We start from the raw sequence: 21,370 nt of genomic DNA, 5'->3' as shown, positions 1-21,370 counted from the left end.
GTTTGTGAATTCACAGTTATGCTTAATTATTATTTTTAAATGGGTTTAATATATCATGAGGCCTTGGAAAACAGTCTAATAATGTGTTTTATGGATTCTCGTCCATGAAATGCGCCACTTCCGGTATTTTGTCGGTTAGTCGACGCAGGCAAAATGAAGTCGAGGATTTTTAAAAATCGAATAGTCGAATAGAATCGACGAATCGCGACAGCCCTAAAGTTGATTGACAAAAAAGTTAGTAGTTGAAAAAAGTTACCAAGTTTCCACTTGGTTTGTGATTTTGTTTTTTAATGCAATGATATTCATACATCTTAGGTACGTCAATTACTGTCCAAATTTCCAGGTCTATATCTGTACTGTTTAAATTTTGTCTACTCAATCAGGTTTCACCGACTACCTACTCATTCAGGTTTCAGTTATAGCAGCCTCATTAGTGCTTTTTAGCATGAGGTGACATTGTTGTCAGTGATTGGTGATTGGGTGCTTGCCATGGTTGTCTCAGTGGGAGATTCGTCTGGCTTGTGTCATGTCTGACACAGAGCAGGTGGTCAGTTCAGCCCAGGGTAATCCTCTATAGCCTAGTACTCCAGTCAGCACCTCGGTGTGGAGGAGGAGGAAAAGAGACTCCAGGGGGAGATCTCTGGGACTAGGATGTGCCTGGTACCAGAACCCTCCCCCCAATCCATATAGCCTTCAAAGACCTCTTACTATTGAGTTTGGGGCACCATGAAGAGGATTCCCAGGCTGACCCAGCCTGACTCATAGTCTGAGGTCATTTGTTTCAAGCTTGACAGAATTGTACCTCTGTTTTGGCTTTTAGAGGTCATTTGGTATTAACGATCACCAGCCTAATTATTTACACTGCAGATAATATACAAATAAGTGTGTGTGTGCGCGCGCATGAGTGGGTGTGCCTTTATTTATTTAGGGGCCGTTTACACGACAGCGTTTTCAGCCAAAAACGGGAAACTTTTTATGCGTTTTGACTGTTCGTTTACATGACAACAGCGCTTTGGGTACTGAAAACGCATATTTTTGAAAACGGGTTTCAAAATGCAAGTGTTTGAAAATGGCACAGTTATCGTTTCCGTGTAAATACGGGAATCTTTGAAAACGCTGACATCATGCTCGTGCGTAGTAAGTGTTAGGTATGTAGACATGCGCAGTACATGTCGATTTTAAAGGCAGGCGAGAACAAACATACACAACAGTGGCAGAGTATATGGTACTATTGTTGCTGTTCAAGAGTTTGCTAACGCTTCTTCAGGAAAGTGTGGATTTACTTCAATATTACAACCAACAGTGGAGACGCATCATATACATCATTTAATCGCCACTTCCCTACAGGTACAACTAACAAGGTGACAGCGCCAACTACTGGCCTGGCATACGTAATACAGCGTTTTTGGCCATTTTCATTGATATGTGTAAACGCGAATTGTTTTGAAAACGTTGTTGTGTATACGTGAAACTTTTTAAAAATGCAAGGGAAAAACTTTTCCGTTTTTGACTGCACCATTGTCGTGTAAACGTAGCCTTAGTCGCCTGTTGCTGGTCTTTGTAATCCCTGTGCAGCTGCCCATGCCAGTGAGCTGGAAGGGGATTAGGTGGAAACCTTCAACCAACCCTCAGTCAATGGCCAGCGTGGAAGACAAAAGCCTCAAGTCACAGGCTGAGGAGGGAATTAGCTAGTTAATGTAGGTCAGGAGCTCTTACACATACCCTGAAAAACAATATTAGCTACATTACAGCTCAGTGCCACACACCATTGGTTTTGCCCTTGACTTACTGCATTTTTAACTTGAGACTGAATATTTACCCATGTGTTGAGAGTAATTTTTTACCCATGTGTTGAAAGTGCTATTCTTCTAGTTTATCAGCACTCAGACACACAGACCCTTCATGACTGGAACAGCACAGATCTGTCAGTGACAGTGGGCATGAGTAGCTATGATAGTAGAAAAGCTCCTCTTTGTGTAACTGTAGAGGGAGGGCTCTCGGTGGAGCTGTATATCACGTCTTCCTATTTGTGCTTAAACCGAGTGTTAGGATGCATGCAATTACGACATATCTCTGTAATGCTAATCTCAGCCTGTTAAGGGGATTATATACGACTAAATGACTATACCTATATGCATGTTGAGTCATGAGCATGATCTTATCAGATTCTGTGAATCAAGAGTTCTGTGGGAAATAAGTGGTTTTGTGAACCTGATATTCATGCATAACACCAAGATTAGCCAGAATAATGATGAGATTTTGATGATGTTATATGTGATGAGTCTAGACAGGCTGCACGGGGTACGTGCAGGTGTTCTTTATTGTATTGTGAAAGAGAAGACAACTGAAATGTCGCAGTAGCCGAACAAACTGTATTGCCATCTGCTTGATATGTAAAAATGAATAAAACACAAGGAAAGGAGTGCAGTCCATTTTGAGACCAAAAGTTCTTATTTTTAAGTACCTAAGCACCCTGACTTAGAAGAGCGCAGTGATTTCACTTTTTTGTTCAGAGTACTTGTAAAACGTACTACAATATAATTTAATTATTTTATTTGTAGTGCTGCATGCCAAAATTAATGCGTTAACGCATGCGATTAATTTTTTCAGTTTAGCGCGTTAAAAATATTTAATGCAATTAACGCAGGGGCGGAGCTAGGGTTGGCCACCCCACTCACAACTGCTGCTTCTGTCTCTTTTATTTTTTTTCTTGACAAAAATTGCGTTTATTTGTTTTCAGACGCACACTCCAACTTCACCTCAACGCCAGGCGCTAGTCAAACGAGCACAGAATAGGTACAGGTGACGAGGGAGCTTCAGTAGAACAACAGTGAACTGCGGTCAGATGAGATGTTGTCAGGCCATATGTCTGTGAAAATTAATTTTCCTGTCCTGTCAGCCATTATATTGTGCTCATTGCACATGCTCTTCAATTGCATGCACAAATATAATTTAATATTAAAGCGCAAAAGAAACTACAAGCATGCAGTGTCGAAGTTATGTCGTCAGTTAAGTCATGAAGTTACCAAAAAGGTGATTAAAGCTGCCTTAAAACTGCGCGTGCATGTATTTGTTATATATGAGTCACATTTAAGAACATGTCTCTAAAATGCAGTGGTTTTCAGATCTGTCCTGGAGCAGCCCAGCACTGTCTCCCTCATCTAACACACGATTCAACTCTTTAGCTCATTAGTAGAGACTTTAAGACCTGAAGCATGCCAGAAAAGGTAAAGAGATGTGAGAAAATACGATGCATGTCAGATCCGCGTCATGTTCAGCAGTGGCAGCTCTTAAGCATCCAAAATAACCTAATAACCCAGCTGCTGTGATGTCTGTCGATCAAAGAACAAAAGAAAAAAGAGGAAATCGATAACTTTTGTAGCTTTAAGGATTCATCTATATTTAATTTAGAATTTAGTGTTTGATAACTTTATTCAATTTCTGTTCATTTCCTACTTGCTGAAGGAAGCAAAATATGACATTTATTATAATAGATTTATGTGAAGATTGTTTTAAGTTCACATAAATTAAAAGTGATTATTTTTAATCTATTTAAGTCTAATAAATGTTAAAATTGATAGCTCTCAATTATACTGTAATGTTGAGTCAATGGTAGTATTGGTATCAGTAGGCGCGTTTCCATTACCCTTCAAATTGCGCAAATTGCTGTAAAGATACACGCATATGTCTCCTTTGAATAAATATAGCCAAAATCCTTTGCCATGACCTATCACGAGAGGCAAAAGGTTACGTTTTAGTCGCATAACATTGGTTAATGGAAACGCCGTCATTTCGCAATACTTTTTTATCGACATTTATAAAATATCGCCAAAGTTTTGCGCAAATCTGTAATGGAAACGCGCCTACTGATACTCACCATCAGTCATAAAAAAGATGCCATTAAACAAATATTAAAAAATATATATATATATGTATTGTCTACATTAATTTAAAGATTGAATTTGGAATTATTGCAATATAAAACTATATTCAAAAACTTTAATGTTAGGTGGGAATAATCATGATTAATTTCAGAAATAAAAGTGTGATTTAATTAGTTTAATTTTTTTATTGATTTGACAGCACTATTTTATTTTTTTGTTTTCACAGAAAATTTAGCTACTTTAAATGTTTTCAGTGGAAAAGTTGCTGTTTTATCGAATTTGAGTATTGAATTCACTGCAATAATGGATTGCCTCAGAAAGAGTCTAAATCTCTTCAATAGAGTTCCACTTGACATTCATTTTCATTACTTTGTAGATACGCTAGAAATGACGTACTCACAAGGTTACAAAATTTCATTTGTTCTCACTCTTGTCAGCAAACAATGTCCTTTATTTAAATTTCCAAGTAAGGTTTTTTGAAAGGAATTTTGAAACAAGCATGCGTCTGAGAGGTTGTGGAGTGGTTAATGGAATGCTTGCTCACGTTTATTACGGGTGTGTCACATCCCACACAAATCAGACATCTGACTACAACAGAGAACTGGAATGTGAACCTGCAGCCTTTTGAACAAAACAAAAAACGCAGGTTTCTGTGACGCAGGGTTCTGCCCCAGAATGAGACTGAAAGTGTGTGGTGTAACTAATCATTTTGTTTAAAGAAGTTTTAGCCGTTTCTGTTCTTATGTAATGTATTTGAAATTATTTTTTCATTAATTCCACATACATGCAGGATTTCAACCGTACTTGTAAGCCTTAAGATTTGACTAGTGCTGTAAATCTGTCTGAAAGACTGGATTTTTGTGGCTTGCAACAACTTGCAGCTTTCACTCACGCTATGTGTGTCTCGCTCTCACACTTGCTCTCTTGACAGTTGTGAAGGGTATCCATGGTAAATGGGTGGTCTTATGTGAACTTTGTCTTGAACACACAGGCCTGATAATTCATGTGACCTTAGACTAGACAGGGACAAAAACAGCTCAGTACGGTCAGACCATAAAAGAGTTTCACATGAATAACAATGTTATCATTTCATTTTCAGTCATAAAATGGTTGGCTTTCTCTGTGGCACATTTGTTCTTGCAAAATTAATTAATTGTTTGACCTTGTAGATAGTTTATTGAAAGACTAATATATCAGGCAGGCCATTTTATATTCCTATGTTTGTTTATTTGTCATAATCAATAAACCTCTCTGTTTATTGTTTTTGCTCTCCCTTTTGGAAGTTTCTAAGTCTGCAGCAGATATTGTGAATATAATATAAAATGAATATAAAATGCATGAATCTAATATGCATATGGCAAATATTTCTATAATATAATGACCTATATAATATTGTTTATTATAGAAAATAATACATATAAAATATTGATAAATAATTAATATTATTTTAGAATACTATAAAAGTAATAGTGAATACAATAATTATATAAATGAATAAATTATTTATTAAACAATTAATTAATTAATTATATAAATAATTCTATAAAATTATTCTATGTGTGTTTGTGTGTGTAGAAATGTATGATTCTTTTATTTTATAATATTCATAGTTATATAGCTATTTGCTAGTGATTTAATTTAATAATTCAGTTTAAAAAAATATTATTGCTTATTAGCATCATATATGTATTATATTGCTAATGGGCCATATTAGATAAGTAAATAAATACATTAAATATCAGTTGAACGCTAATCATGTTTGAAATTCATTGGAGCTTGATGCACATACAATAAAATGGGCGCCCACCTGCTTCCCTGGTACACCTGAACAAAGACTCCCACTTTAAACAGAAACAGATTAAGAGTGATGAAAGGCAAAGAGGCCTTGGCATTGAGAGATCCTCAAGATCTTGATGGAATTCAGGCCCAATGAGGTGGGGCCAGGCCCCAAGTAGCCGGACACTCCAAAAACACGGAGTAGACCTCCCAAAATGAGAATATCAGTGCAGTTTGTTTAACAACATCAAAACTCCAGCTCCAGGCTTTAGCGTGTGAGTAACTGTCTCTGTGCTTGCTCAGTTGTCTGTAATGGTGCAGGTTCCCATGCATTCAGATGGTAATGTGGGGACAGAATGGAGTTTGTGTCTTCCAGAGAGAGCCTTCCCTGTTGATACAGCAGGACAGAGCTATTCCACTCGGCTTTAGAGGAATGCACCACCTGTGACCTCTGGTGTGTGTTTGTGTGTGGCAGTGAAGATGAGGAGTTTGGGGGGTAACGGGTGACGTCTTAGAGGCCCTGTCCTTTCTTTGAGCGCTGCCGAGTCGACGATACAGACAAGCCTGAAGATAAAAAGTCTTTGCTGCATAGATGAATTGAAATGATCAATATGAAATGCAAATCGGTGTCAGGTTCATGGAGTTTGTGAGACGAAGTGTTGTGTAGCTGTGTACACTATAGTTTACGCCTCTTGGCTTTGTGTATGAACAGCATGTTTAGTTTAGTTGTCCATGGTTGTACTAAGGTCTTTTCAGATTCAACAGTAGTGGTTTATGGAGCGTAAACATTGATAGATTTATGATCATTTGGTGTGTTCCTAATCCTTATTTTAACCATTAAATAACTTATTGAAGGGTACAGTGAGGCTCAAAAGTCTGAGAATTCAACTTCTGCGTTGCAAAATTTTCCATTATAAATTATATTATGATTGAAGTAAAAAGCATAATATATATATATATATCAGTTTTCAGTTTCTCTCTCTCTGTATATATGTAGTTATATATGTATTTTATTCCCACCAATAGAGCTGCATGATACATTAAATATTAGCAATATTATTGGTATATCTTTGCTAATCATATAAAATTAGAGAATATTGTGTGTTAAAATCATTTTAAAAGTTTATAACTATGACAGCTGATAGGTGCTGCTTTCAAATGGAAAATGGAAAAAATATTGATAATACATATATCAAATGTCATAAAAATTTGGAGAAATGTCAAGATTTTGAACTATTTTTATACATGTATAAAAAGTCATTTAATTTGCTATTTATGTTGGAAAACAAGTTTAAAATTGTTTAGGGTATAGTGTTTTTGTGTGTGTGTGTGTGTTTGTGTGTGTGTGTTTGGCCATCCTTGGGTTTGCTATTGTGGGAACTATGTGAACAACACAGAACACACTGGCTGGAGCACGACCCAGGTAGCAGACCAAACATAATGTCACAATCAATTATGTCCACAGAGAAAGAAAGAGAAGCCATTGTGTATGTGTGTGTGCTTGGTCGAGATTACCCTCTCTGCCATTCACCAGACCATGGCACACACAGAAATCTATGAGCGCTGGAACACACAGTCTTGAAATTAAACCTTGGTTCTAGTGCAGCACAGCTCTAGTTCTATACCACATACTGAACATTTTTCTGCTCTGTTTCAGTTCATCTCCTACTCTGTTTCATACATTTTCACACACACAGACCTGATTCATCTCTTGAGGTTTGGTTTTATTTATAGGAAACCATAAACCACAAACGGTTTAAGGTTTCTACTTAAATTAAGTAAAAATATAGCTAATTAAAAATCTAATAGAGCTTTCTTAGTTTTTTATTTTCAGAACAATGTAAATGTTTCAGCATGACAAAGAGAGAGTAAAATAAATCTTCTGTTCACAGTTATGGGTTAATTACCCATAACTGAATTTCCTTCCCTGGTCTTGTACAGTCATAACTACCATAAATCCCCAATATTCATGATAGTTGTTGATCATTGTTTTTCGATGACTGATTCTTAGATTCAGTTTTGAAAATGAAGTTGTTTTCGTTTTAGACTCTCTGAATGAATGAACGTATTGTGAGAGAATTTGCTCTTTGAAGATTATTTTGTTCAGAACAATGAATACCCTAGGCTTGTTAAGTAGATGTGGGTCACAACAGATTGCATTATAGTGGTAATGTGTGTGTACTGTGAAGTAGAACAATTAGTGCGTGGATGAATGATGCCGCATAGAACAAACTTTGGTTAGTATGGGCCAAACTTTAATGGGCTGTGTACAAAGAATTAGAAAATAACTGTAATTTAGAGGGTAGTTATAAATGACCTCCTGTTTTGTTTATTTACTTATTTACTTGTTGCCAACAGCTTTGACCATACAGAAGCCTAGAGCTATAGAGAGGATGCCAAAATTAACATTATTATTAGTAGTTATTAATTGTTTTTAGTTAATTAATAATACTTGTTTAAAGTCTCTGGTTGTATTGTGCATGATTAATTGCATGATTGCTTTCATTATATTAATAATTAAGTATTAATACACCGTTGCCCTGTCTCTCAGAACAGAGGTTCTAAAGATACATTTATGAACAGTTTCTGTTTTGCTGTAACATTTCAGAGGTCAAATGTGCAACGGAATTACAAGGCCTTTTGGGTTGTGCTCAAATCTCTTATCAGTCTTTACCGAATCAGCAACATTAAAGATTTATTATAGTGTGATGTCAGTGTGAGTCACCACATCAGATGACTAAGAAGTATTAAGCCAGAGACGAGCTAAATTAATCTCTCTTATTCCCATTTTGACTGTAGCACGAAACTGAAACTCACACACACACACACACGCACACACACATACACACATCATGAATATACACTACTGGTCAAAAGTTTGGGATCAGAACGATTTTTTATGTTTTTTACAGGAGATTCTTATGCTCATCAAGGCTGGTTCAAAAGTTTGGGGTCAGTACATTTTTATTCTTTCTTTTTTTGAAAGAAATTAAAACTTTTGTTCAGCAAGGATGTGTAGCAAAGTGATAGCAGGAAGTGGAAAAGTATAGCAGGATCACAAGGAAGTGATGGCAAAGATTTATATTGTTAGAAAAGGTTTATATTTTGAATAAATGCTGTTCTTTTTAACTTTTTATTCATCAAAAAAAATCCTGAAAAAAGTATCGCAGTTTCCCAAAAAATATTTGGCAGCACAACTTTTGCCAACGTTGATAATTCTAATAATAAATCAGCATATTAGAATGATTTCTGAAGGATCATGTGACACTTTATACTGGAGTAATGATGATGGAAATTCAGCTTTGCATCACAGAAATAAATTATATTTTAAAGGATATAAAAATAGAAACCATTATTTTATATTGTAATAACATTTAGCAAGATTACTGTTTTTTTCTGTATTTTTGATCAAATAAATGCAGCCTTGATGAGCATAAGAGACTTCTTTAAAAAACATTACAAGTCTTACTGATCCCAAACTTTTGACCGGTAGTGTATACCGTTACATCTGCACCAATATCTTTGCGTCTTTCATTTATTTTAAAACTTGTTGGGGTTTCCTAGCGTAGCTGTCACAGTCTTATGCAAAGTCCCAGCCCCATCTCAGATGCTTCCCCTGCTTCCTGAGAGGGTCCATGTCTCACTGTGTGCTTTGACAGTCTTTTGAATGTCCATGAAGCACCATCTCAGGCAGCATTGTGGGAAGGCACCCATGCGTGGGAGCAGATCTCCCTCTCACACTCTCCTGCCCCAGACCCATTTGAGTGCCAGTTCTGACTGAAGAGATCAAAGAGCAGTCAAACTAAACTCCAAGCCATGACATCCTCTCGACAGCCAATGGCAACACGCTGAGCAAACTGCCTTCTCTTTCCCATTCTTACTGGCAGCTTAATTCATGTCTTCCATGTTCTTCCTCATGTTTTTTAAATGAGCGTAATCCATTCAGACTGGTGTGAAATGTTTTATGTCTGTACTGGCATAATCAAAGTGAAATTGTGCCATCCATTCATCCATCCGTCCATCATTCTTTTGTTCTATCTAGAGGTATAGGAATTATCTGAAAAGTGCGGTGAACACATTTTAAAACTGCAAGGCTCATGAATATTTATTATTTGTCCATTTTCACCCAATAGTAACCGATATGCTGAATTTTAATTGACTGCAACAGCCATAAAGCTGTTTTATATATCATGCTAATGTTGCTTTTTCACACCGTATTTGATCAAAAACAAAGTTCTTCAAAATCTAATAAAAACTGGCCCAATAGTGGCATACAAAGTTGTAAGTTGTTTGTGGTTGACAAGGGCATTCTTTCTTTCTCTCTCATTAGAGATGACCCTGCTTGCCTCCCAGCCTAAGTCTCTGGAATCATCCCCAGCTTCAGCGGTCACCACTGAAGACCCTGAACAAAGGATGCTGGAGAAAAGGTCAAAGGTCATTGAGGAGCTTCTGCAGACAGAACATGACTACATCAAGGATCTTCAGATGTGTGGGAAGGAGCTCATTCACCCTCTGCAGAAAAAACAGGTAAGAAATCACTCAACAAGCATGAATGATGTATTTATGTGATGAGAACCATTCAAACCCTCATCTTAAATATCCACATGTCCTGTAGGTCCAGAGTATTGATTTTGATGGTCTCTTTGGAAACATCAACTCTGTAATTGAGCTATCCCGTCGGCTTTACAAGACCCTCCAGGATACAGACTCAATAGGTTGGAGCAAAAAATCACTGAACTCACATTATAGATTCAGATCAGTATCCATATTGCTGTTTTACCATAATCATATTTGTTCATCCAGGTCAAGTGTTCCTGGACTACAAAGGTGAATTGGAGGAGGTTTACAAGATCTATTGCCAAAATCATGACGACGCCATCTCTTTACTGGAGACCTATGAGAAGGACGAGAACATCCAGAAGCACGTGTTGGAATGTTTAGAGAAGCTCAGGTAATTTTCACTGCTGTTTTTCATGAATCAGACACCTTCAGCTCATTGCATGGTGTGGTTACCACTACCAACGCATGTCCAGATCCAGTTAAGCATGTTGATGCCAGTCATGATATTTAACAGTGTGTAAGTGTATGAGAAGAAATTGTGTTGGACACTAATTGTGTGTTATTTAATGTTACACATGATCTTCAGTTATAATGGTATCTGGGATTGACTGTCATGTGGCGTAGATAGAATTTTATAGTAATACATCATCAACAGAGACAATGCTACAGGGTGCGCTGGCTTACTCGTGCTATCATAAGTCTCCAAATCTAGAGGAACCAGTCCATTTTTTATACTTCTATTTTGAATGGACTCATCTGATTGGACATAGGATGACTGAAGGAATCTGTGGCATTCCAAGACAGGAAACATCTTTGCCCTTCTCATTGTCAGGTTTTGAAGTTTTATTTATGATATTATAAAACCAATAATTTGTTCCTATGTTAATAACAAATGGCAAACAGTGTGGGATCTATTTACAATGAATAAATGCCATGAAATTAGCCGCAATGTTGGAAAATTTGTATCAATTTTCCAACCGATGAGACCAGATTGTTTATAGCCGCTGGAGAATAGGTCATTCCAGGATGACACAAGTTTTTAATACTAGGTGAAGATTTATTAGATTGTGCTGGTTTTAACACTGAGAAAACCTTTTTTTATTCAGTTAACTCTTTTGAAGAGATTTTTAACAGAGTTCATCCAAATACAGTTTTAGAGTTTTTAGCAAAAATAAATAGTAAAAACCTGATATAATTTAGCCATCAGTTTTTCTCGTCATGAAAATAGCCACAGAAGCTGACATGGTGTTAAACACAAACAATTTATGATATTATAACCTGATTAATATGCCAGATTCCACATAGAGCACTTGGTCTAAGAGATACTGGATGTTCCCTATTTTATATAAAAGTACACTATTGTTCAAACATTTAGGGTCAGTATGATTTATTTTTTATTTTTTTTATGAATACTATTATTCAGCAGGGATGCATTACATTAAACAAAAGTGGGAATAAAGTTATGTTGCTACAAAAAAAAAAAAATAATAATAATAATTTCAAATAAATGTTAATTTGAACGTTCTGCTGATCAAAGGATCCTGAAAAAAATGTATCATTGTTTTCACAAAAATACTAAGCAGCACAACTCTTTTCAACATGAAATGTTATTGAGCAGTAAATCAGCATATTAGAATGATTTCTGAAGGTTCATGTGACACTGAAGACTGGAGTAATGGCTGCTGAACATTCAGCTTTGCCATATCAGGAATGAATTACATTTTAAAACATGTTCAAATAGAAAACAGTTATTTTCAATTGTAATAATATTTCACAATATTACTGCTTCTACTGTATTTTTGATCAAATAAATGCAGCCTTGGTGAGCATAAGAGACTTCTTTTGAAAACATTGAAACATCTTACCGACCCCAAACTTTCAAATGGTAGTCTATTTGCATAACAGAGAAGCATTATGTCTTTCAGTTTTCAGATCTTTGTTATTGTGGATTAGTAATGCATGGCGGGAGAGGAATGCACCTCACCTAGTTTCACCACTTTGTTGGTTTCACTGATCAGTATCTGAATTTTCATCAATCGCTTCCCATCTGTTCCTCTAGTATTATATCTTAAGCTTTATTTGAACTTAAGCACAGTTTGCCAGTGGCTACCTCATTTCTTGACTAGAAATTTGTTTCAATTGTACATATTTGTACTGCCATCTACATCTTTTAAGCTATGGCACTTCCTGTTAGTACAGAGTTTAGTTTGTTCTTGATATTTGCTTTAGTGCTTTACCAGATCAAGCAAAGAATACAAGGATATATTCAGCCGATTTTCCCAGAAGTTCCAGAAATCTTTTTCACTCCATCGTAGTAGGTAGTGGGAACATGGAGCTGTTTGTCCCGAGTATCGAGACATTTGCAAAATGAATGTGCACTTTGCCAAGACTACAGCTTAGCTTTATACCAAATGACTCAGAATCCAGTCGAAAAAATTGCTAACATGTTGATTCTCTGGCAGGATGTTACTGTAACGAAGCTAGCCATAAAAATAGGAGTAAATCCTCCAAAAAGCTCCTTAAGAGTAATGTCTGGTGTCTTTTATTACTTTTGAACTTCCACACTTTGAGTGCACTAGACTCTGACTGACATTTCATTTTGGCTCTCAGTGGGAGATCAGAGAGGGGCCAGTGGAGGCCCCACAGAGGCTTACTGCTCACCTAAAGCGGGTCACCCATGGCATGAGTTGCCCCAGCAACGGGCAGCTTATTAATCAAGTGCACAAATAGTTTGTCGTCTTGCCCTTTTGCCTGCTGCATTCATGTTCGTTGCAGCATAATGGCAAGACATAACTTTTATTTTAAAAATAAGCTGTGAAACAAGGACATTATATGTGATAAGCTCTTTAGCTTATTTCTAATAAGAGACAGAGGTGGTTTAACCCGAAACTGTTTGTTTTGTTCCCTTTCTTTCCTCTCTCTCCTTCTTCCTCTCCCCTGACAGAGGGATATACCGTGAGTGGTAAGTTTAATGCAACTTGAAAGCAACTGCATGTGAAGCGCCTGACAGCATGCTGAACGTTTATTAACCTGCGTAACCCTTTTCTCCTTGTGTTCGTGTGTGACCAGGGGCCCATGTATGCTCTGTGTGTGTGCTGTGTGTTTTGTGATCATTTCCTTGTCAATTCTGAGTCATATTCTGACTTAAATTTGCCCAAATGAATATTCTTACATATAGAAAGAAAATCTCTCTGTTTATGCTGTATATTATGCAGGAATGTTTTTTAGACAAATTCAGAATTGGTAAATCTCATTTTAAACTATTAAGAATACTTTTTTTCCCGGGAATCAAACTACACAGTCTGTCTGTTTTTGATTCACTAAAAAGAACCAGATAATAAGTCATTTGTTTGTGAATCGGACTACACTGATCATGCGGTATGTTTTTGATTGACTAAAAAAAGCACTCATAAGAGTAATTTGTTAGTGAATCAGACTACACTGGTCAGATATATAAAAAAAAAATCATAATTGTACAATTGAGAATCGCGATTAATCTGAAATTGCTTTTATTCTATCCGATTCCAGTCCTATAAATTAGATGCAAGTTGTGCAAAACAGTGAATTTGAGTCAGAATATGATACCAATGGGAAAATTGGTTTATATTTTCAACTGTTTTCGTAATTTATTTATGGCAATTGATCTAATGCTTTCTGGTGGCATGTGAAACAGTTATTAACACAATCTCTGAGCTCATGGTGTGGTATTTTAAGCAATTAAGCCTACATAACAGCAGTGTTATTTGTCAATGGGCAAAAAAATGTAATTGCGGTGACTCAGCTATTTAAACGTACTCTTGTTGCTTCATGATGCTTAATTCAAATTCATTAGTTTTGAAATATCCTATTCCGCAACATCCAAATCATGCTTCAGCTCTGGATTTGGATCTCCTCTGTTTTCATCCCATCAGTTAGAAAGTGTGAAAACTGTTTTAGTGGCCTACTGTGTCTACCGTAACCCTTTTTAAAGTGGTTGACAGTGAGCCAGTGGATAACTGATGGATGAAAACAATGTGTGTGTGTTCAGTGACCTCAGTCTACTGTCAGAGGAGGATGAAGAATGTTACCTTGATGAGTGTCAAATTTTTTTATTCACTTTATCTTCCTCTCTCGCCCTTTTGTTCTGTCACAGGGGAAAGACAAACTATATTAATCTGGGTTCCTTCTTGATAAAGCCAGTGCAGAGAGTGATGCGATACCCCCTGCTCCTGATGGAGCTGCTAAACACCACTCCTGAGTCACACCACGACAGGAAGCAGCTCGCCGAGGCAGTGATGTCCATTAAAGAGATCAACGTCAATATCAATGAATACAAAAGGAGAAAGGATCTTGGTATGTGACTGTGTTTATCGTCTGTCTGTCTGTCTGTCTGTCTATTTTTCTATCTGTCTGTGGGATGGGATGTCTGCTATCTGGCTGTGAGTGTGATCCGTAACTCATCAGCACCATCTGTTGTCTATAGTGGTGAAGTACCGCAAAGGCGATGAAGACCGACTCATTGACAAGATCTCAAAGCTGAGTATGCACTCCATCATCAAGAAGTCTAACAGAGTGAGCAGCCATTTAAAGCACCTGACTGGGATCTCACCTCAGGTATATTAGCACGGCTATTACCGCACCATCATTTCTGGACTGAGAGATTCAGTTGTGTTAACCAAACTGCTCTTCATTCCTTCTTAGATCAAAGATGAAGCTTTTGATGATGCAGAGAAAAGATTCAGACTCCAGGAGCGACTCATCAAATCCTTCATCAGGGACATCTCCCTCTATCTGCAGCATATAAGGGTATTGAAATTATTCTCTGCCTACGTTCTTACTAATCTTCCCATATGCTTCCATTCATTTTGTCAGTTTTTTTGTTTTGTTTTGTGAACAAATTTGCTTTTCGATTCAGTATGTGAAGTAATTTTGCCTGACCCTTTTATGTCCAATAGGAGTCAGCCTCAGTAAAGGTTCTGGCCGCCATCAGTTTCTGTGACATCTACACAGAACGGCAACAGCATATGGACCCTGAACGTTTTCAAAGAGCTCATCGATGCATCAGCGACAAACAGTTCACAGAGTTCGTGAGTACCAAAATGATCTCACATTACCTTTCATAGTGAAAAGAAACGTATTAAGCAGCAATCAGTCATTTTAAGTGGTCACTATTAACATTGGTAAAGTGTTTTCAAACACATTTCTAAGCGAATAGACTTATGATTTACATTTGGTGGATGACAAAACAGGCCAAACAGATAGAGACAAATATCACTGAGAAGGGCTCTTTTGACTTGGGGCAGTAAGCAACTGTGACGAGTGGGGGCGGGGCCGAGAGCCGTGGGAACGGAGCGTTTGAATGTTCGCCGGTTCCCGCCTCCTCCTTCCCGTGACTACAAACTACGTTACAGCAACCATACATACATTTTGTTTTGTTTTCCTAGTAGTCATTTCACTTATTGTAGTATTTTTTTTCACCATTCAGTATTAATTTGAATTAAGCACATGATTTTGGCATGAACTATGTCTCTACTCTTTCTTAATGCATGTCTGCATGTCTGTCTTCGAGCAGAAGGAGAGGACAGACGCCCTAGTCATCACTCCCCTCACCCAGCTGCTCAATATGTTCGCCGGTCCCCACAAACTGATCCAGAAACGTAGAGACAAACTGCTGGACTACGACAACTGCAAGGAGCGTGCAGAGAGGCTGAAGGACAAGCGCGTGCAGGAGGAGCTGCAGACGGCGAGAAATAACTACGAAGCTCTGAACGCCCAGCTGCTGGATGAGCTGCCCAAGTTCCACCGCGCAGCCGAAGATCTGTTCACCAGCTGCGTGAGGGGCTTCACTCAGGCCCAGAGAGACTTCATTGCACTCACGCTGGGAGAGCTTACACCACTGCTGCAGGTGAAGACATAGTTTTATCATGCTCTATAATGATCCTGTGATGTTTTCGGCCTTCTTAATTCTTTTATGTGTTTACATCTCTCTAGCTGTCTGGTTTGGGTGGTACAGAAGGAAATCTGGTGTCCTTGTTCCAGGAGGAGCACACTCGTGTGTTGGATTTACTTCAGAGCTTTAGTTTCTTTCCCGATAATCTTCCCACAACAACTGTACGCAAGCCTTTTGACAGAAAGACTCTGGAGAAACAGAACTTGAAGAAACAACAAGGCCCTGTGAGTTTTCCTAATGCAGCCTGATTCAAAACAGACAGGTTTTCTTAACAATGTTTTTGTCTAAAACCGTTCAAAATCGTTTTCATTAATTGAAGTAAAGCTAACATAAAATTAAAGTATTAGATAAAAAACTTAAACGAAGATTTGAAATATACTGCCTTGACAACTAACTGAAATAAAATAAGTTTAAGGTAAAGTACTAAAATTACTAAAACCGAAATAAAAAAAATATATATTATAAAAAAATAAAGCTAAAATGAATAAGAATGACAATTAATTTAAATAAAGCTAAAATAAAATCTAAATATTAGATGAAAAATATAATATATAATCGAAATATTGCCTTGGCAACTAATTGAAATAAAATAAGTTTAGGTTAAAGTACTGAAAATACTGGAACTGAAATAAAAAATTTATTAAAATAAAAAATTAAATTAAAGAAATATTAAAAACTCTAAAAAAAAAATAAAAAAAAAGACAAAAGCACATAAAATTATTAAAACAGGCCCGTTTTTAAGCTGTTTTGGACTCTTTGCAACTAGTCAGTCTGAAAGTTCCAGACCATCAAGCCACTGTAGGCTGCTTTAAACTGATGTTTTTCAGCACACCGTCAACCGTGGTTTAAGAAAGACACATTTCTGTCTATTATTCATTCTCCTCTCTTTCTGTTCCTCATTTCTGTCTGATTTTGCAGCCAAACTATGTGCTACAGACGGATGAGCACCGAGCGGGGCTTCTGGCAAGATACGGGCCAGAGAAACTTTACCAGGCTGAAAGAAATTTCAACGCAGCACAGGACTTGGACGTGTCCATACTGGAGGGAGACATAGTGGGTGTCATCAAGCAGCAAGACCCCATGGGCAGCCAGAACCGCTGGCTAATAGACAATGGAGGTTTGTATCACATTATCTGTGTGTGATACATGTGTCAGCACTTCCTAAAATACATTTGGCTTGAACACACTTTTTTTTTTTTCTCTCCTTCAGTTACAAAGGGCTTTGTGTATAGCTCCTTCTTAAAGCCCTACAATCCACGCAGGAGTCAGTCGGATGTTTCCATTGAGAGCCAATCATCAAATGAGTCAGGCTACGGTGGATCCTCTCCCATGTTCTCACGGCAAAATAGTAGCAGCACTCTGACTTTCAACCAGGAGACATCGACTGTCAGCTTCACAACGGCGATGCCTCCACACCAATCACACACTCGCCCGAATCAAGAGACCACTCCGAGAAAAAACAGAGAGGCTTCTTCAACCAACTACTCTTCCTCCAGTCAGAGGGATTCCCTCGACCCCACCTTCAGAAACTCTCCCGATCACAAAGAACTGTCCGAGACAGCCTGTCGAAATAACAGGGAACACTCAGAGCCCTCCAACCGAAATTCCACCAATCACAGAGACTCTTTAGACCCTGATAAAAACACTCCTACCAATCACAGAGACCCTTCAGACTTCTCTGAGACAGATTCTTGTCCCTCCAGTAGGGACTCCAGGTATGAACCATCTTCGAGGTACTACGACTCACGTGGTGCTTACGGCTCACAGCAGAGACAAAATGGAGACTATTCGGTACAGCAGAGAACGCCACAGTACCCTCCTGAGGAGTATATAGATCCAGAGCCTGAACGTGAGATAGATGGACAGCAGGTATGTCATATTGCAAACAGAACGATATCAGTCCAGAATTCAGTGATTGCATACTTTAAACATGAAATGACATTCACAACCCATTTTAATTCCAATATGTAACATGTTTCAGAGTGAAACAAATGAGAATATGACAATGTTAATTAACAATTTTGTATGCAAATTAAATAAATGAAATGATTTTAAATAATTAGTCATTTTAAATAGAAAAATGCAATTACAAAAAGAAATATAATTTGTAATAAATTTATAATATAATAAAATAATTAAACTATCATTTAACATATTTGATAATGACTTCTTCATATTAATAGGTTCAGTTTTGTCTTGTCATGTTGAAAATCTCCTTATTAGTTATTATTAGTTAGTTGTTACACCATTTGATCTTTAAAAATATTGTGTACAAATTAATAATTTTAACTGTATAGTAATTAGGAAATAAAATGAATTTATTTAATGTAATTATAAAAATACATATAATTTAGCACAGATATAATTTATGTGTAACAAAATAATTAAACCACATTGTTTGACATCTGTAGTTCTTCATATTATTAGGTTCAGTTTTGATTTCATGTTGACTTTAAAACCTTCTGTAGCTCCCTGATATTGATACACCACCATGTTAATCAACAATTTGGTATATACATTAATAGTAATAATAATAATTATCATCATCATCATAAAATAATGATGGTAAATAACTAAACAGGTTTTGCTTCTTGTCAATGATTATTAATATTCATTTTCCTACTTTATATTTTCTTTCAGATATATTACGCTCTTTACTCCTTCAGTGCACGGTGTGCAAATGAGCTCAGCATTTCAGCCAATCAGCAGGTCCGAATCCTTGAGTTCCAGGACATGAATGGCAACCAGGAGTGGTGGCTGGGGGAGGCAGGAGGACGGAGGGGTTACGTCCCATCCAACTACATTCGCAAATCTGAGTACACATGAGCTGTACATTTCTACAAGAACAATCCCCAACTATGCCCCAGACCACTAACAGGCCAACTCATTACGGGGAGAACACTACAAAAGGACGTTATTGTGCCTTAACTATAGAGGAGATGCACTGATGTGGTGAACTGGTCATTGCTACTGATGAAAAAAAAAATTATACCCTCCATATTGACTACAGTCAATGAATGTAACTCCTGACTCCTAGTGGTCATAGAGGATGGTGCACGTGAAATTTGAAATAATGGGAGTGAAAAAATAAATAGTTTGGACTGAGAGGCAGTTTGGTGTTGGATTCAATGATCTGACATGTTCTGTTGTTCTTGGATACTCCATTTATAGTGTTAGCACTTAATTGCTCCGTAGTGAGCATAGATCTTTTTTTGATGTGTAAGAGTGGAGTGGAGGAATTGTATTGGGTATGTGCGATTCACACTGGAAGTAGACTGATGGAATTGATATTCTAGGACTGGCATGATAGTGATGCCCGTAAATAAGAGTGCAAGAGGGTGAATGAGTGTTTGTTTGTGTGCCAGTGAGTGTGTGGAGTGTTTTGAGATGATGCCTTCCTTCATCTGACAATCATAGTGCACCTCTAAAGAGAAAGAAAAAAAAGATTTTGCTGGGTTTCAGTGAATGCGAACAAAACAATTCATATGAAGTGTTTGGATTTATTCCCCATTGTGGCTCCCAGATGATAACAATATTACCACTGGTGACCATATCATATTGCTGAAAATATGAACGAAATGCAAGAGACACTTTTTGTAAGGTACAGTGTTTTTTACCTTTTTACTTTTTGACAGCATTAAATTTGCCACTTGCACTTGAATGCATTTACAAGTTAATATTGATGTTTTGAGCAGTTGTGAGTGAGTTCAAGGCACCCTTGAGCTCATTGCACCAACAGAACTCTGAATTATTTATCTCTCATGCTGTATATACTGAGAATGAACTTCTGTACTCCAGTGTGAACTGATCCATTTCTCCTCTTTTAAATAAAAAAGAAATGAGTTGAAAAACAGTTGTTTGTTATGTCTTGTCCGTGGCCTATCAATTATATCAGTCGTGGCCTAATGGTTAGAGAGTCAGACTTGTAACCCAAAGGTCTCAGTATCGGCAGGGATTGTAGGTTGGGGGAGTGAATGTACAGCGCTCTCTAACACTTTGAATACCAAGACTGAGGTGAGACCTTTGAACGAGGCACCGAACCCCCAACTGCTCCCTGGGTGCAGCAACAAAAAAAAAAAGCGAGTGGTGTCTGTGTGTGTTCACCACTCACTGCTGTGTGTGTGTGCACTTGGATGGGTTAAAATCAGAACACAAATTCCAAGTATTGAACACCATGCTTGGCGTCATGTCACGTTCACGTTCAATATCTTATAGTTCCAGAGTATGGTAGTACCAGTTTGGAAATATTTGGCGATACTGATTTTAACAAAATGTTCAGATTATTGTTTTGGTTAAGAATTATGCTTTAAATTAACACAATTCAATTACACCCTTACAAAAGTATAAAATCTATTTTTGTTTTATTAACAATCATTTCCATTGAACGAAACTGAAATAAATATGAAAGATGAAATTCTTTCACTGCAGTCAGCTGTTTTCTAAAACAGTAGCAAAGACATTTTAAGTCAACCTTATCAAGAGTAAACTCTGCTGGGTAACTGACCTAAAATCTGTGATTAGTCAATAACACTGGATCAATGCACAAATACTGCACACAATATCGTGAGATGTTTTTTCTTTTTCTTTGTTTTTTTGACTGCCAAGATTGCTGAATTCACATTATAAAGCCATAAGTAAAAATTAAATTAGTTCCAGAGTATGGTAGTACCAGTTTGGAAATATTTGGCGATACTGATTTTAACAAAATGTTCAGATTATTGTTTTGGTTAAGAATTATGCTTTAAATTAACACAATTCAATTACACCCTTACAAAAGTATAAAATCTATTTTTGTTTTATTAACAATCATTTCCATTGAACGAAACTGAAATAAATATGAAAGATGAAATTCTTTCACTGCAGTCAGCTGTTTTCTAAAACAGTAGCAAAGACATTTTAAGTCAACCTTATCAAGAGTAAACTCTGCTGGGTAACTGACCTAAAATCTGTGATTAGTCAATAACACTGGATCAATGCACAAATACTGCACACAATATCGTGAGATGTTTTTTCTTTTTCTTTCTTTTTTTGACTGCCAAGATTGCTGAATTCACATTATAAAGCCATAAGTAAAAATTAAATGGTAAATATTTATTTATATTAATACTATTAATTTATATATATATACAGTGGGTACGGAAAGTATTCAGACCCCCTTAAATTTTTCACTCTTTGTTATATTGCAGCCATTTGCTAAAATCATTTGTTAATTTTTTTTCCT

At 37.0% G+C, this 21,370-nt stretch overlaps 1 protein-coding gene across 4 annotated transcripts in view; it reads left to right on the top strand.

The window, feature by feature from the left end:
• The window catches only part of dnmbp (dynamin binding protein), a 56,822-nt gene extending 36,822 nt beyond the window's left edge, over nt 1-20,000 (top strand). For 3 of the 4 annotated variants that reach the window (XM_016530465.1, XM_016530467.1, XM_016530468.1), the window contains 13 exons: nt 9,991-10,187; nt 10,276-10,375; nt 10,464-10,611; nt 13,165-13,182; nt 14,353-14,552; nt 14,683-14,813; nt 14,901-15,005; nt 15,155-15,286; nt 15,772-16,104; nt 16,191-16,373; nt 17,068-17,266; nt 17,360-18,018; nt 18,790-20,000. In XM_016530465.1, the coding sequence (XP_016385951.1) occupies nt 9,991-10,187; nt 10,276-10,375; nt 10,464-10,611; nt 13,165-13,182; nt 14,353-14,552; nt 14,683-14,813; nt 14,901-15,005; nt 15,155-15,286; nt 15,772-16,104; nt 16,191-16,373; nt 17,068-17,266; nt 17,360-18,018; nt 18,790-18,975 (2,591 nt within the window). In that variant the 3' untranslated portion in view covers nt 18,976-20,000. The remainder of the gene's footprint in view (nt 1-9,990; nt 10,188-10,275; nt 10,376-10,463; nt 10,612-13,164; nt 13,183-14,352; nt 14,553-14,682; nt 14,814-14,900; nt 15,006-15,154; nt 15,287-15,771; nt 16,105-16,190; nt 16,374-17,067; nt 17,267-17,359; nt 18,019-18,789) is intronic. The other variant, XM_016530466.1, reaches the window with a different exon arrangement.
• The last annotated feature ends 1,370 nt before the right edge of the window (nt 20,001-21,370 follow it).

Source organism: Sinocyclocheilus rhinocerous, unplaced genomic scaffold, assembly GCF_001515625.1.
Source record: "Sinocyclocheilus rhinocerous isolate Xijiao unplaced genomic scaffold, SAMN03320098_v1.1 scaffold334, whole genome shotgun sequence".
Classification (NCBI taxonomy): domain Eukaryota; kingdom Metazoa; phylum Chordata; class Actinopteri; order Cypriniformes; family Cyprinidae; genus Sinocyclocheilus; species Sinocyclocheilus rhinocerous.
The sequence above is the reverse complement of the archived record's forward strand: the minus strand, read 5'-3'. Positions and strand labels throughout refer to the sequence as shown.